We start from the raw sequence: 13,823 nt of genomic DNA, 5'->3' as shown, positions 1-13,823 counted from the left end.
GTTGGAAACATTAGGGATAATGAAAGTACACAACTCGAGAAAATATGTAACATAGATCTAGTTAGTTCTAGACTTTTTAAAGCGTAAATGTTTCATATCATTAAGGGAGTTAAGGTCAATATGGAACTAGATTTGTATTTGGGCACTTTTTCAAACTTAAAAAAGTTGTTAATGAGGTCTTAACAATCGACATCCAGCTAGAGTGCTAAAATGGCAACACTGCCCTCCAGACACTTGCAGTCTTAACGGACACAAACGGGAGGTTCGGTACCAGAATAGGTGTTACTGCGGGGAAAACCCTTTTTCTGCCAATGGAATGAATAACGCGTAAACACATCGCAGTGGATCCATGCTCTCCACGTGGTCTGAATCCATTAAAAAGTGCAGTGTGTTGGATTTGGCGCCCACTAGCGGTGAGGTTGCAGATTGCAACCAACTGAAACTTCTACCGTGTGTTGGAGAACTGCCGTGGCAAACATTAGAACGAGAAGAAAGTAAGATAAATGTCCTCTCAGAGAGGAAATCCAGACGCAGTCACCTCAGCCAACAGCATATGTAACTCATAGCTCAGTTTGAACTGTTTGTAGGGTAATTCTTCAGAAGAGGTTAATCATCTCTGCCACTAATCCAGACAAAAACATTTGTCTTTTAAGCTTTGTGGACATACTCTGCTGTTTGGACACATTCCAGATTCCAGATCAAAGTCGCATTCTTTTTCATGAAGTGCATAAGCCCCAGTGTTTGTTATTATATATCCCAGAGGAAGCAGTGTGATTATAGGTGAACAGATGGAAACCTTTGTCTCGCGTTCATGGAACACGTGCGCGGCGCCGTGCCTCGACACAGAGCCTCTGCTAGATTAGCTCCGTTCAGAGAGCTGAGAGAGAATCTGTGGGAATGATGATGTGAGAACTGTTTTGTTTCTTTGCGGGCGCAGCAGTGCGGACAGCCATGAGCCGTCCAGATTGTGTGAGGCATATCCCATGACCATCCTATCTGTCGGGGCCCGGGAGTGTGACTGGCATTTTGATTGCAGCATTTTTCTCGGGGGAGACTGTCTAGGGCCTTGAATCTGGATCACACACGACGGGAACACTGGATCCAGTTGGGGAGGGGGGGCTTGATTTAAGGAAAACACGTGTTTTCTGCAATGGAGAATTACAGCCGGTTATTTCCTCAGTTGTGTATCTTACTCTTGTGGGTGCAATAACTAATGTTTTACAGCTCTGTAGCAGATGACCATGATAAATCTGGGGGCTGTTGACCAGGTTTTTATCGATACCAGTGACCCTACAATTACTTCAAGCCTTTTTACACACGTTCCACATTGCATTGTCTATTAAAACAAATAGTCCCCTGCTATAAACTTGTCAAAACGCACCCTGCAACTACCTGTATTGCAAAACCTTTCTGAAAAGGATGCAGGGAGTGAAATATCTGTGTTTTTATTCCACTTTTTATGGTAATATACTTAAATGCATTGTATAAAAATGCATTGCCATCATTAGCATTGCAGTTTATACAAAACGTTTAGAGGGTGGTGCCTTTCCATATCCAAAGACACAAGAACATATGTTTCAGGGCTCGATTAAACTGTATTCTATGGTTGGCTTACTATCTATAGGAGTAGCTATAAAGCAGGGTTATTAATGCACTGCATTATTTTTTGGTTATGTTAGGAAAAGCCCCAGTAAGGTCTTAAACACACTCACTGTGTACCGGAGGATGTATGGTTAGGCGTTATGACTAATAAGTAGGAGTTTGGCGACTTGGCCGAGTACGTTGCGGCTGGCTTTTGTTGGGAGATTTTTGTCTCCCAACAAAATTCACATGATTCCATGTGAATGCAGTAGGCTATTTACCATAGTTTGGCTATGTCAAATAACATGCATAGTTATTTTACCTAATAAATTGAGTTATTTTAACACAAACCATAATACTTTAGTTAACATTCAATAGAAATTATTTTGAAAATACACTGAGTGTAACGTGTAACGAGCAGAAGCTTGTGCATGAACCCTTAAACCTTGCCTCCTTATTTTGATACAGGAAACAAAGGTAATGTAGGGCTCCAAAACAGAAAACTGATAAAAGGCCAGGAGATGTCATCAAACAGTACAGTACAAAACAAGATTTTATTTATTATAATGGAAGATGAGGAAAAGCATTCAATTATCCCAATTGAGAAGCTGGAACCGTCAAATGATTGGCTTAAAAATTACTTTAACAATGAACTGCTAATCAAAAAGTTGCCGATTAATTGACTTGTCATCGCAGCTTTAGTGAAAACCAATTTGATATCACTCAGGCAGAGAAACTGAGAGGTGGGATGGAGGTGTCTGGTTTAATGATTTCCCAGTTCAATATGTTAAAGTAATTAAATTATGATCGAGGAGGAGTCAAAGTGGAGTATTTTATAATACACTGAGCATGCCAAAACATAACGAGATGTATTTCTAGCAGATAAAGTTTAAGACAAACCTTTCCTAATCTTATATATCTTCAACAGATGTATAAATATATATTTATAAACATATCATTTATAAATATATATCTATTTATGAAAAAACTGAGCCACTTGTTTCATATGTTTAAGAGTTGCCTATTCCTGCATGCTTTGCTGGTGCTTTCCTGAGGCGATGTGTCATCAGAACTGATAAACTTCTTTATCAGCAGCTTGGAGTAAGGCCCTACCTGGCCTCCCCTCTATCTCCACTCTAAGATTGTGAGCAGCCACCTGTCAGCACTCTACGCTATCTGGAGAAACAGCAGTTTATCTGGATAAGAGCACCCTGCCACCGCGACAGATTATTCCTCCTCAGTTTATCCTCCTGCATATGCTACAGAGGACACAGCCAAGTGTCTGTTTTTAAGGGAAGAAACTTTGGGATCAGGGGCATCATTACAGGAAAAAGTCCAAACTGCTTGTCCTATCTAAACGTAAGTTTCAAAGATAGGAAAAATCCTTTCTTTCTATTACTGAGGCAATTCCTTTATCTCAGAGTTCCAATTGTATCTTAACCTAATTGTGCCCGCAACTAAAATTTTGAATTTCCTTTTGGGGAAGTGTTCTCTGCCTAAGCCCAAAACTGAAGACAATTTGGGCTGAAAAGTGAGTTTTTCTTATTATATTATATCTAGTCTTTGGGCACAATGGACAACTATTTTTTTTCTATATATTTCATATATATTCTAGGAAGAAACGGTAGACCCATGTGCCCAAAGACTACATAATGTATGATCAATACTGTGTGCTCTGTGTAGTTTCAAACTACCTAACTTTGTTCAAATCCTAACTTTGACTAAGTTTTATTTTCCATGTCATCTAAAAAAGTTTTGCTTTTGGATACTTGCCCAAAGTGTGTCTGTAACAGATTTCAAGACGTTATACAAATCAGATCAAATGTTGTTGCATGTTCCTTATTATACTTAATCATCATCATCTTATCGTGCTTGTATCTATGTTCAGAGTTGTAGGAAACGTATATATGGTGGCCTTTGAAGGCATTTGACATTCAGGCCTGACGGTGGCATTACAATTTCAAGGTCTGTCAAGACTTTTTCCTATAGACTTACATTGGGGAACCGACATTTGTAAATCAGAGGATTCTTTTTTTTTTTTTAGGTAAATCACTTCCCAGTACAAACACATGTCTGACCTTTGTTGAAATTATAGTGTCCTAAAAGTTGTAAAAATGCACTATTAGTCATATCCAGATGTATTCTCCTTTGAATAAGAACGAGGGTGGACCGAGGGCCAGGAGGAGGGGTTGAAGAAAACTTTTGCATGCTCCGTGTGCCCCATAATGCATAATATCTAGGTATTTTCATCTGAATTCTAAACCCTGAAGTTGAACTTTTTCTTTTTTTTGCCTTATGCGCCACTGAGCATCTTTAATAGGAATGAACGGGGCACCGCCCCCGACCGCTGTATCCAGTTCTCTTTAAACATCAATGGTACAGGTGGAATTGGTGACCTCTGTGGGGGTGCGTGAGACACAAGGCTGTGATGTTAAAGACAGATCTGCAACCCCAGGCTGGAAGTTACCTGTAGCAAAAAAGAAACAGAGCCCCATGCCTCTTTGTAGGCCTCTGTAGAGCCGAACGTAGCGCATCGTTCAAATTCAAAATGAATTGCCTGTACCCATTAATTATTACATGGAGCTGGAAACTAAAAGCGTCTTCATATGGTTTGAGTAGCCTTTCAATCAGTGATTTCAGTGTTCAAGTTGTTCGCCATCTTCATTGGTTTCGTCATTCAGACCTGCAGCCGTTTGGCACTTATTGTTAAAATAGAACAAGGTCTATGCAATCACAATTTAGGATGCCTAACTTGGTAATTGCTTAATTTAGGAGGGTTCTTTCATAGCTCAATTCCTATCCAATGATAAGATAGTGTTTTTTTCTTGAATCCAGTTAGGAAACATGTTGTTTCTGTAATACCTAAAATCCGACATCCTGAACTGAAATAGGATGGAATTTCAGACTTTGTAAGTTTCTGTAATGAGGCCCCAGGTAGTGATCCACCAGCCAGTCCACTGGCCTCGTTAGCACTATGAATCAATGTGAGAATAAATCTAATGTGACACACAGTGATTATGTAATTACATTATCTCATCAAAAGACTAATCGATTACGACCAGCCTCCTAATGGATGGAGAACTGGATCATTTTATCATCTACGTGCTCTATTTAAAGAGCCATTTGATTAAATGTGTTGAGTGTATAGGTCTCACATGGTGTCACTTTAATGGAGAGCTTTACACACTGCAAAGCAACAGCTGTATAATCTAGTACGATATAGTACAACAGTCCTGCAATACATCCTACATGTATTAGGCTGAGGTTCTTAAAGGGATAAGGTGCTTTAAAGTGGGGTCATATGAGGTACTTATCCATAGTCAGTGTATTTCCTACAGAACTAAGAAATGTGTGTAGGGCTTAGGTAAGTTCAGATTCACCAAAGTCTCACACATTAACTCAAACAAGCTAACTGACCAAGGCAGAGGTAGGACAGCAACTCCCCTGTTCTGCAAGTAAATAATATAGTTGTTTTTTTTTCCAATGGAGCCTGGTGGCTTCGGTGAGAGCATAGATAATGGTTTAAGTTTCCTATTGGGAACAAAGACCGTTTAGCTGTCTTATGGCAAAGAAAACTGGCTTAAAAACTCTAAATATAGCCTACACTCAAGCTGATATACAGTTGTTTTAGGTCAGCCTATCTTTTAGGTGTCCAAAGTATGTTTTGCTGTTACATTGCTTTGCTGGAGGCATTCTTTTTTAAGGGTTGTCTGTCCTTCGTCAAGACCATTTTCGAGAACGTGATATAGGAATCTCTTCAAATTTTCAAATTTCAAAACAAGATTTTAGTGCTCAGAGGTCAAAGGTCACTGTGACCTCCAATTTACATCGATGTCTGTCCAAAATGTCATCACTCCTTCATCTTATCCTATTAGAAATTGGTGTGAGATTCATAATTAGCCTATGAATTCTTGATTTATGGCCAAAAACGTACTTTGTGAGGTAGAGGTCACCTTTGACCTCTGATCCCTAAAATCTACTCGACGTTTGTGCCAAACTTGAAGAAACTCCCTCTGGGCGTTCCTGAGACATCACGTTCTCGAGATTGGACCGGACAGACGACCCCAAAAGTAATGCCTCAGGCCACGGCAGTCATCTGTGCAGACGCATAATATGAAACAGAGCAAAGCAGCAAATCATATCTAACACAATGTAACAATCAGCAACAGATGTTAAGTATTTTGACTGAATTCATTTTTCAAAATTAAAGAATTTATCTAACAGTGATTATTTTCTGTTGGTTTACAAATCTATCAATCAACTAATAAACTCCACTATAAAAATGTCTTTCATATTATATCCCCAAAAACAACTTTTTGGGGGGAAATCGTATTCATGCATACAATATATGCACCTATGCAGTGTTTGTTGGATGATTATTGTATTGCATCACAGTATACAGATATTGCTGTTAATGTGCTTGCTGTATTAGTCTACAGTGTAGAGTCTACCTCTGTACATCTATACCCTCCAGGGCACCAACATCTGGATCTGCTACTGCCTCGTGCTTCAAACTACACCTTTTAAAGCCATTTCATATGCATCAGAAACGGATCAAATAACTTAGCTATCCCCTATCAAGTGCATGACCTGCTACACTAGCAGTCCCTGATGTTTTCAACTGAATAAATGTCCTTTATGCTCCACTATAGCGTCAGTTTTTACACATCTGCAAGTCAATATTTAACATTTGCTGTTGTGCAGGAACAGATGTGTTTCACTTTTCCACTGTCTTTGAAGTAAATAGAAGAACTGTGTGTTTGGCATGAGCAGGGATGGCCCCTATACTGTATGACTGGAAAAAAAAAAGGCGGCACCTATGGAAACTGGAGTTTATTTTTTCCATACAGAGAGTCCAAGAGGTAGACGTCGGGGTACCGACCACGCCGTTTGGTGGACACCTCTAACGTCGGGATGCTAACACTTAGTTTCTCAAATCGTTGAAATGAAAACGTTTAAATCTATGACCCACTTCTAAAATAGAACCATCTAGAAGGCCGGAGGCCAGAGAGGATTTATAACCGCATCCAGATCCTCGAGCTCCCGTGTCTGACTCCTCCGGGGAGGGTTAAGGCAACGTGCAGTAAAACAGCAGCGAGGCCCTGTGTGCTGAGTGAGGGATGGTGGTGACTGGTGTGAGAGGACGTTCACCACGGGAGGACACGTTTGACTCCCTGCTCCAGACGAACGCTGGGCTCTCTATTTATGTTCCGGTTCAGATACCTGGGGACCGCCGGGCGTCTCCGTCTCCTCCTATGCGCTCATGACATATAGCCTGGCTTGGTATTTAGAACCCGGACAGAGAAAGGGAGCATTGTTCCGTGAGCCGATGGTGTATAGCTAAACATTAGGAGCACCACGTTTAATATGATTTAGTTTAGTAGTCAGAAATGGGGTGCAGAAATCATTTCTCAGAGCTTAAGCGATATAATTAAGATATATAAAGGGCTACAGCATTCCACACAAGTATTTGGAGACCGGTTTTAACCATTTTACCATCCCAGTATCATAGCATTAACAGCTACTTATGTTACTTATGTAGCAAATTTAAAAACAAGCCAAAGTACACTTAATAGAGATGCACCGATCGGCTGGTTGTCAGCGGGTTGTAAGGTTGTATGCGGGTCACGTCCGGGTGGTTGATAAATGCATACTTTGCAGATTGGCTCTCGGAACAGGTCAGCTGGGTGCGGGTATTAAAAATTCCTCACCCCTGCATCACAGTGGGAACGTTTTGATTTAAATGACATTAGGTGTGTTATTAAACCGAGACGTTGTAACTTTTTTCTTAGGGAAAGTAGAAGATTGTTGATTGATTTTCTGCAATTCATTTTCAGTTGTATTTGTCCAGTAACCTAGGGCCCGTATCTTTTTAGATTTACTTGAGGGAGGGTGCCTGACACTTGAAGCAGTCTTGGAGAAATTGTTACTTAATGGTTGATGTTTAATTATGAATATACACAATTGAATGTAGATCTTCCATCAAAGAAAATGAACAAAAATGTGATTCTGTAAATTATAATCCGTAGAAAGGATATCGGAATCCGCGACAATAAGAACCGGCTGGTCCAAAAAATCGCAAATTGGAAAAAGACAAAAAAAATCAATCATTATAACTCTATCACCAAAACTAATGAAAGCTGTAGCCTCACAGGAAGCTGCAACCTCATTTGGCCCCTAAACTCTAGTGAATGGAATTTCACTCTCTCAGCCTCACCTAACTGGAACCTTTCCAGGTAAGTATACGGTGAACAGAACAAGCATCAAAATCACACAGATTAATTAACAATCAGTAACGCAAGATATCTAAGTTACTGCTGACATCTCAATCTATCTATGGGCACCCATCCATTCCACGAAGCACACCAAGTATTTCAAAATGTAATTTACTGCACAACTGCCTTACCTATCTTCCTACATCTTAACAGAGCCCAGCTTCTCTCTGACAAGAAGACATATGAGGCAAACATCCCAGGCAGAACAACAACACCAACTAAAGAACATGTCCTTACCAGGGATCATAATCCTATAAACCCATATAAATAAACAATCTCGGGTCATTTTTACATCCTAAAAGTGGGACGTTTTACAGTGCAAAAAATTCAACTGATCAGATCTGGCGAGTCAAGTCGGACAACATTGCAGTAGTGACAGTGTTTCAGAATGACCTCAAACCTTGTTGTGCTATTCAATACTGCAATTTCAATCAACATATCAGTCAAGCTCTGATTAAAAGTAAAACATGTTGGGGTTAAGCACTCACCGACACCCCTGCTCTTATAATCATTATTATTAATAAATAGTTATTCCTAATTTTTTGGGCAGTAGAAGGTACTGTAATGTAGAGGTTTATTGCCAACTTTGATTTGTTAAGATTTTGTGTGTGTGTGTGTGTGTGTGTGTGTGTGTGGGGGGGGGGGGTTCACACTGAAGTACTTTACACTGGTAAACAGACAATGTGTGAACTAATCTGTAGTCAGTTCATGCAGGTAACTGATATTGATAACATTCGGAAATAGAAATCGTCTTCTTCTAAAAAACTTGACTTACCTCCAGCAGGTTTGACGAGCAAAACGGGCCGGTCGTTCCTCTCCTCCTCTGTCTCCGTCACCTCCTCCTGGTCTTCACTGTGAAGGTTAAACAGCCTCTGAACTGGCTGTCTGCTGGGCTCGCTCTCATTCAGCTTGACCCTCGCTTGGGGCTGGGAAGTGGCAATGTAATGTGCAATGGGGGTTGTCAGGTACTCGGGCCTCCTCGGGGAGCTGGTGCTGGGCTCGGGTGTGGTCTTTTGGTAGCTGCTGGTCGGATCGCTGCTCTCTGACTCCGCATGGCTTATCTCCTGTTGTGCTGACTCTGTCTTGTAGAAAACATCCCCACCTTCGGGCCCAGTGACACCATGAAATGTTACTATATCTTCCTCCTCCTCACCCATTTTTTCTACCTCCATTCCTTCCTCACTGTTTGCTGTGACCGTCCCCTGTAAATCTTTTTCACTGTTTGAACTTGCCTGGGGATGGATTGGGCTCTCTGGGCTTTTTGGCATGTACGGCAGAAAATTCACTGTATCTGATGGTATCTGCTGATTGGTTTGACTGTCCACACCTCTCACTGGATGACTAACGTTGATCCGACTCTTTGAGCCGCTGGTTGTTACACTATCAGATGCATTTTGGTGGTGTGTCTTTGTCTCAGAGATTATCTGATGATGAACTGCACTCTCTGGACTCGTATGTGGATACTCTGTGTGTTTTTCACCCCCTGATCCTCGGTTCAGTGGAAATATGAAACTATGTGAATTGAGTGCGTGCAATGAATTCTCCAAATCTGTCTGTGTTGTCACATCACTGAACGAGGCACTTGGCGCACTGGTCAGACCCTGCGAGGGCTGCCAGGAAGTAGTGGTGTCCTTGAGCACATGTGGCCTCGTGGTATTCTGCTCTGCTCTCTGGGGGCTTTCTGTCACTTCCTGTCTGTCAGGAGGATGGTCATGAACTCCGTGTCGCTCTCTTAGCTCCAGCTTGCTTTGCCTGTTATAGCTCTGGAGGGCAGAGGTTCTGTCGGGTCTGTCAGAGCCCCGGGACACAGAGATGACCTTCTTTGAGGGGTAGGACTGGGTAGGGAAGACTAGAGATTGAGGGTAGTTCTCTGGGAGGTCTGTAGAATCGTAATCATACTCTTCTGGTTCCTCCTTATTCAAAGGTGGCGGTTTGAAGAGAGGAAGATTCCCATTGGGAGGAAGGTGTTGCGGTGGGGGGAATTGATCCAATTGGTCAAGCCTGTAGGGGTAACTGTTGCGCCTGCTGGCTGTGTCCTCCGCTGTTGGTGCAGATAACCTTGGTTCTTGGACCTGGTGTGGGTCACAGTCTGGCACAGGGTAGCACATTAGCTGCCCGCCCTTGTTGGGGCAGTGGCAGACCCGACAGGGGTCGCTGTGGAAGGAGTCCCCGGCCTCGTACTTTTGCTCGTCATGGACGCACCCGACGCGCTCGCACTGCATGCAACCATCTGCCGGCTCCAAAAACTCAATGCAGTTTGGCGGCATATCGGGGCAGCTGATGAAGCTGCAGCTGATCCGGCCCCCTCCCACGGGGCAGGAGCACTCCGTGCTGCCGTAGTCAACGAAGTACGACTCCCCCTCGGCCACTTTTCCGTTTTCGAATCCTGCGTTGATGCAATCATAGTACTGGTAACCTTCGCACGAGCAGCCCTTTTGCAGGCATGAGGCGCAACAGCCGCCACTCTCCAGCACTTCTTCGATGCAGTTGTCCAGCTGGGGACAGTCCACGCCGGTGCAGTCGCGCTGGCACAAGCACACACTCACGTAGAGAAAGAGGAATGCACACCACAGCAGCGTCACTTCAGCTTTTAGACCAGACATGGTACCAGGTGTGCGCACAAATATCCAAAGAGATCAGGTATCGCCCCAGGGCCTTTAGATTATGTTCAAGGATTCTGGCGCAGTCCGCCCCTGTGAACCATCTCTACTCTGCAAAAAAACAGCAGAAAGAGAGAAAGACAGAGACTTATTTCACAAAATGAAAGCAGACCAACATCTGGCTCTGTAGTTGAGCTCACGAGTCCAATTATTATGGCATACTAGTTGTCCTAACATGAAGACTATGTGCTCCTCATTAACAGCTGCAGTATAGTGTTTTACATCATTATGTAGGCTGTCAACTTGGAACCGTCCCAAGTACTTTCATTTCTACCGCGTCCCTGATTATCTCTATACGATTGCCACAACAATCCCGGTTGCAATCAACCCTAAAGTGTAAGTGCTGAACACTTCATAATGATTTAGCAGTTGAGTTTGTTGGAAAGTACACTTTATGGAAATTCTCTGAAGTAATCAGTAAGTAAAGACCAAAGGGCACAGCCCCCCCCCCCCCCCCCAGGATTCTTGTTCTAAATGATGTGTTAAATAAGAGTTGCAGCTGCAAACTCAAAGTGACGGGGTTTCACACAGCTCCATCCATTCTGGAGTCGGTCCATTAGTTCATTTCTGTGAAATGCAGAAAAAGCTAATCACTAATATATGGAATCATGAACTCACGAAATAGAATCAACAAAAGAATCACAGCCCCTCAAACATAATCACAAAAACAACACATTATTCTCTTTGCCAAAATGTTTTTTTAAGGCAGATCAAATACATCATCAAAGACACTCTGCATACTTTCCCATGGCAATCGATGCTGGCCAGCCTGCAGGCCATCTCCACAAGTAAACACAGACCCCCACTACAAACTCAAACTGCTCATATTCATGAAGTATCTATGATGTGCTGAATTCAACACTGATTCGTCACAAATGGTGCCCGTCAGAAGGCAGTTAATCTGCTCTAAATAAGCACATCGTCATCTGTGATCCGAGTCATGAGCTGCACATAAAGAGGGAACCACAGGATGACCTTAACAGCTTGGGAAAAGTTCACACGTTTCACTCAGAAGTATTCAAAACTGCTTTTGTTAGCTTGGCCATGCTTTATGTAACACAGAGGGATTCAAACACATGAACGACTTGAAACAAGAGAATGCTGGGACACAGTGATATGGTGGCTAAAATGTTGCATGTATGTAGTATTTATTTTTATTTCAAAGGATGGCTTTGTTTGCTATCAGTCTTTTTATGTACTAGGTTCTCAAAAGCAGCAAACTGGACTGTAAAACAATTGAGTTTAGCCATTAAAGGAAAACTTCACCCCCAGGATGACTACTTATGTATCAGTCACTCTCCCTCTGTAACCTTAAATTCTTGGAAAACCTCTTGCATGCCTCTACGAATTAAAAAAACAATGGGGGCAGCATTTAACAATAGAAAACTATATTTGAATTTCCAGTTAATGGAAGGATACATGTGTTTAGGAAGAAGTGGGCATAAGACTTTGAGTAAACAGAAATGTTGATATAGTTTCACAGTTGTTAAACCAGGCCCCCATTTGGTTTAATTCATCAAGACTTATATTTTGCAGTGTAAACGCTAAACAGGTTTAACCACAAAATGCTATGGACAAAGCAGAGAAAAGAGGAATAGGTAAAGAACTGGCATTTCTTGCCCTCATCTTTCCACTGAAAGAGGGCCCCCCCAGCCCGTCCTTCGGGGGCCTTCTGTCACCAAACTGAGTTTTCTAGCCTGAGAAGTGAAGATCACTGCAGCCCGTCTGTGCAAGTGATTCGCCCACAACTGTACCGCACATAATAGGAGTTGGCAAGGCTGCAAGAGTAAAAGCAAACCGAGTATCCAATGTTGGAATGGTGTTTCCCTGAGTAGTGCGGGATGGGGGATTCCTCTGTTTTCTGTCTCCCTGCACACACATACACACACTGACATACACACACAAACACAAACACACACACACACACACACACACACACACAAACACTGATTCCTGAACGATCCCTGATGTCGTGCAGCTCTGCCAACATGGATAAAAAAAAAAAAAAAGGATTCTTTCAAATCTTCACATATGAAAAATAGCTGCTACAGTTCTCTGACGGTTGCGGGTGCACTTTTGTAAGGCACAAAGAACTTTATATCTCATTGTGGAATACACACAGGGAGATTCATGTATACAGTGATATATATGAAACACACCATCAAATGACTTATAATCACTTTAAACTCGAGATTGTGTAACAACACCAATGTCACACACAACTTTAAAGAAGTCTATGAAGTTATCTATCTGTCACATGCAATTAGCAGCATGAGAGACTTTTCAGCCTTTAAAATAACGAATATTTCCACCATAGACACTAAATAGAGACACCTGTCATCGTTTTCCACCTGATAACTGGGTAAACTCACCCAAATGAAGAACACTGTTTACAGGGATGCAGTCAACAATAAGTACAATTCCCCAATCAAAGTTAAGTTTAACAAAAAAAAAAAAAAAAAGTAGGGCTGCTCCTTGTTGAGCGACACATAAAAGTTTCTCCAACGGGTTAAACTGCATGTTTTAAGCGGGCGAACCGGAGCCTCGGTACAAAGTTTAACCAGTAAAACAGCGGGCTGTGTTACCTTGTCGCGGAAGGACTGATGGGCTGGAGAGAACCGCCGCCGGCTGCCGGTCGTCTGAGCACCGCGAGTTGGAATCCTTTGACCGTCGCAGCGCTGCTGGGACCGGGCAGGCGGAGGGAGGAAGGGAGGGAGGGAGGGAGGGGGGAGGTACGAAAAGTTTTCCTCCCCTACTTCTGGAGAAGTCCGGAGGAGATCCCATCTCGACTCGGTAATGAGGAGCAGGCTCTCTGCCGGCTGGCCCGGCCCACACATTGTACACAGCAGGTACTATGTGGTCCTACAGACGGGGGGCATGTATTTGACTTGGCCATGGAGAGACGTTGAACATTAATACAGATGACATGTAGGCTAATGAAATGTTAAAAGGTATAGGCGGGAAAAAAGCTATTAGTGCCACACAAAATGATAAATATATCCTAAACAATGCTGTCTAACAAAGGCCACAAAAACAGCCAGAATTGTCCTTGAGAATAGTTATTTATGAAACATTGCAGTCAGTGTTGTTTGCAGCAAATTGGAGGAATATGTAACGTTATTAACGTTACTTTCTTGCCGTATAAAATATTAATACAGCCACACCAACTATGTTAATTGAGGTAAGTAAGTAAAGACCAGGAAGTAATTAGCTCATAGGCTGTTTCTGTCTTAACACTATGCTTAAACCTGTGCCTTAAAGGTTTTATATATGGAATTCAGAGCATTAATAGAGCAGCAAAAAAATA

The 13,823-nt window shown here is 42.3% G+C and overlaps 1 protein-coding gene across 3 annotated transcripts in view; it reads right to left on the bottom strand.

The window, feature by feature from the left end:
* The window catches only part of fbln2 (fibulin 2), a 66,230-nt gene extending 53,045 nt beyond the window's left edge, over positions 1–13,185 (bottom strand). For all 3 annotated transcript variants that reach the window (XM_054616752.1, XM_054616753.1, XM_054616754.1), the window contains exons 1-2: positions 13,102–13,185; positions 8,632–10,567 (exon numbers count right to left, since the gene is read on the bottom strand). In XM_054616752.1, coding sequence (XP_054472727.1) covers positions 8,632–10,459 — 1,828 coding nt within the window. In that variant the 5' untranslated portion in view covers positions 10,460–10,567; positions 13,102–13,185. The remainder of the gene's footprint in view (positions 1–8,631; positions 10,568–13,101) is intronic.
* Between the last annotated feature and the right edge of the window lie 638 nt (positions 13,186–13,823).

This window comes from Anoplopoma fimbria, chromosome 17 (assembly GCF_027596085.1).
Source record: "Anoplopoma fimbria isolate UVic2021 breed Golden Eagle Sablefish chromosome 17, Afim_UVic_2022, whole genome shotgun sequence".
Classification (NCBI taxonomy): domain Eukaryota; kingdom Metazoa; phylum Chordata; class Actinopteri; order Perciformes; family Anoplopomatidae; genus Anoplopoma; species Anoplopoma fimbria.
This window is presented reverse-complemented; position numbering and strand designations above follow the sequence as displayed.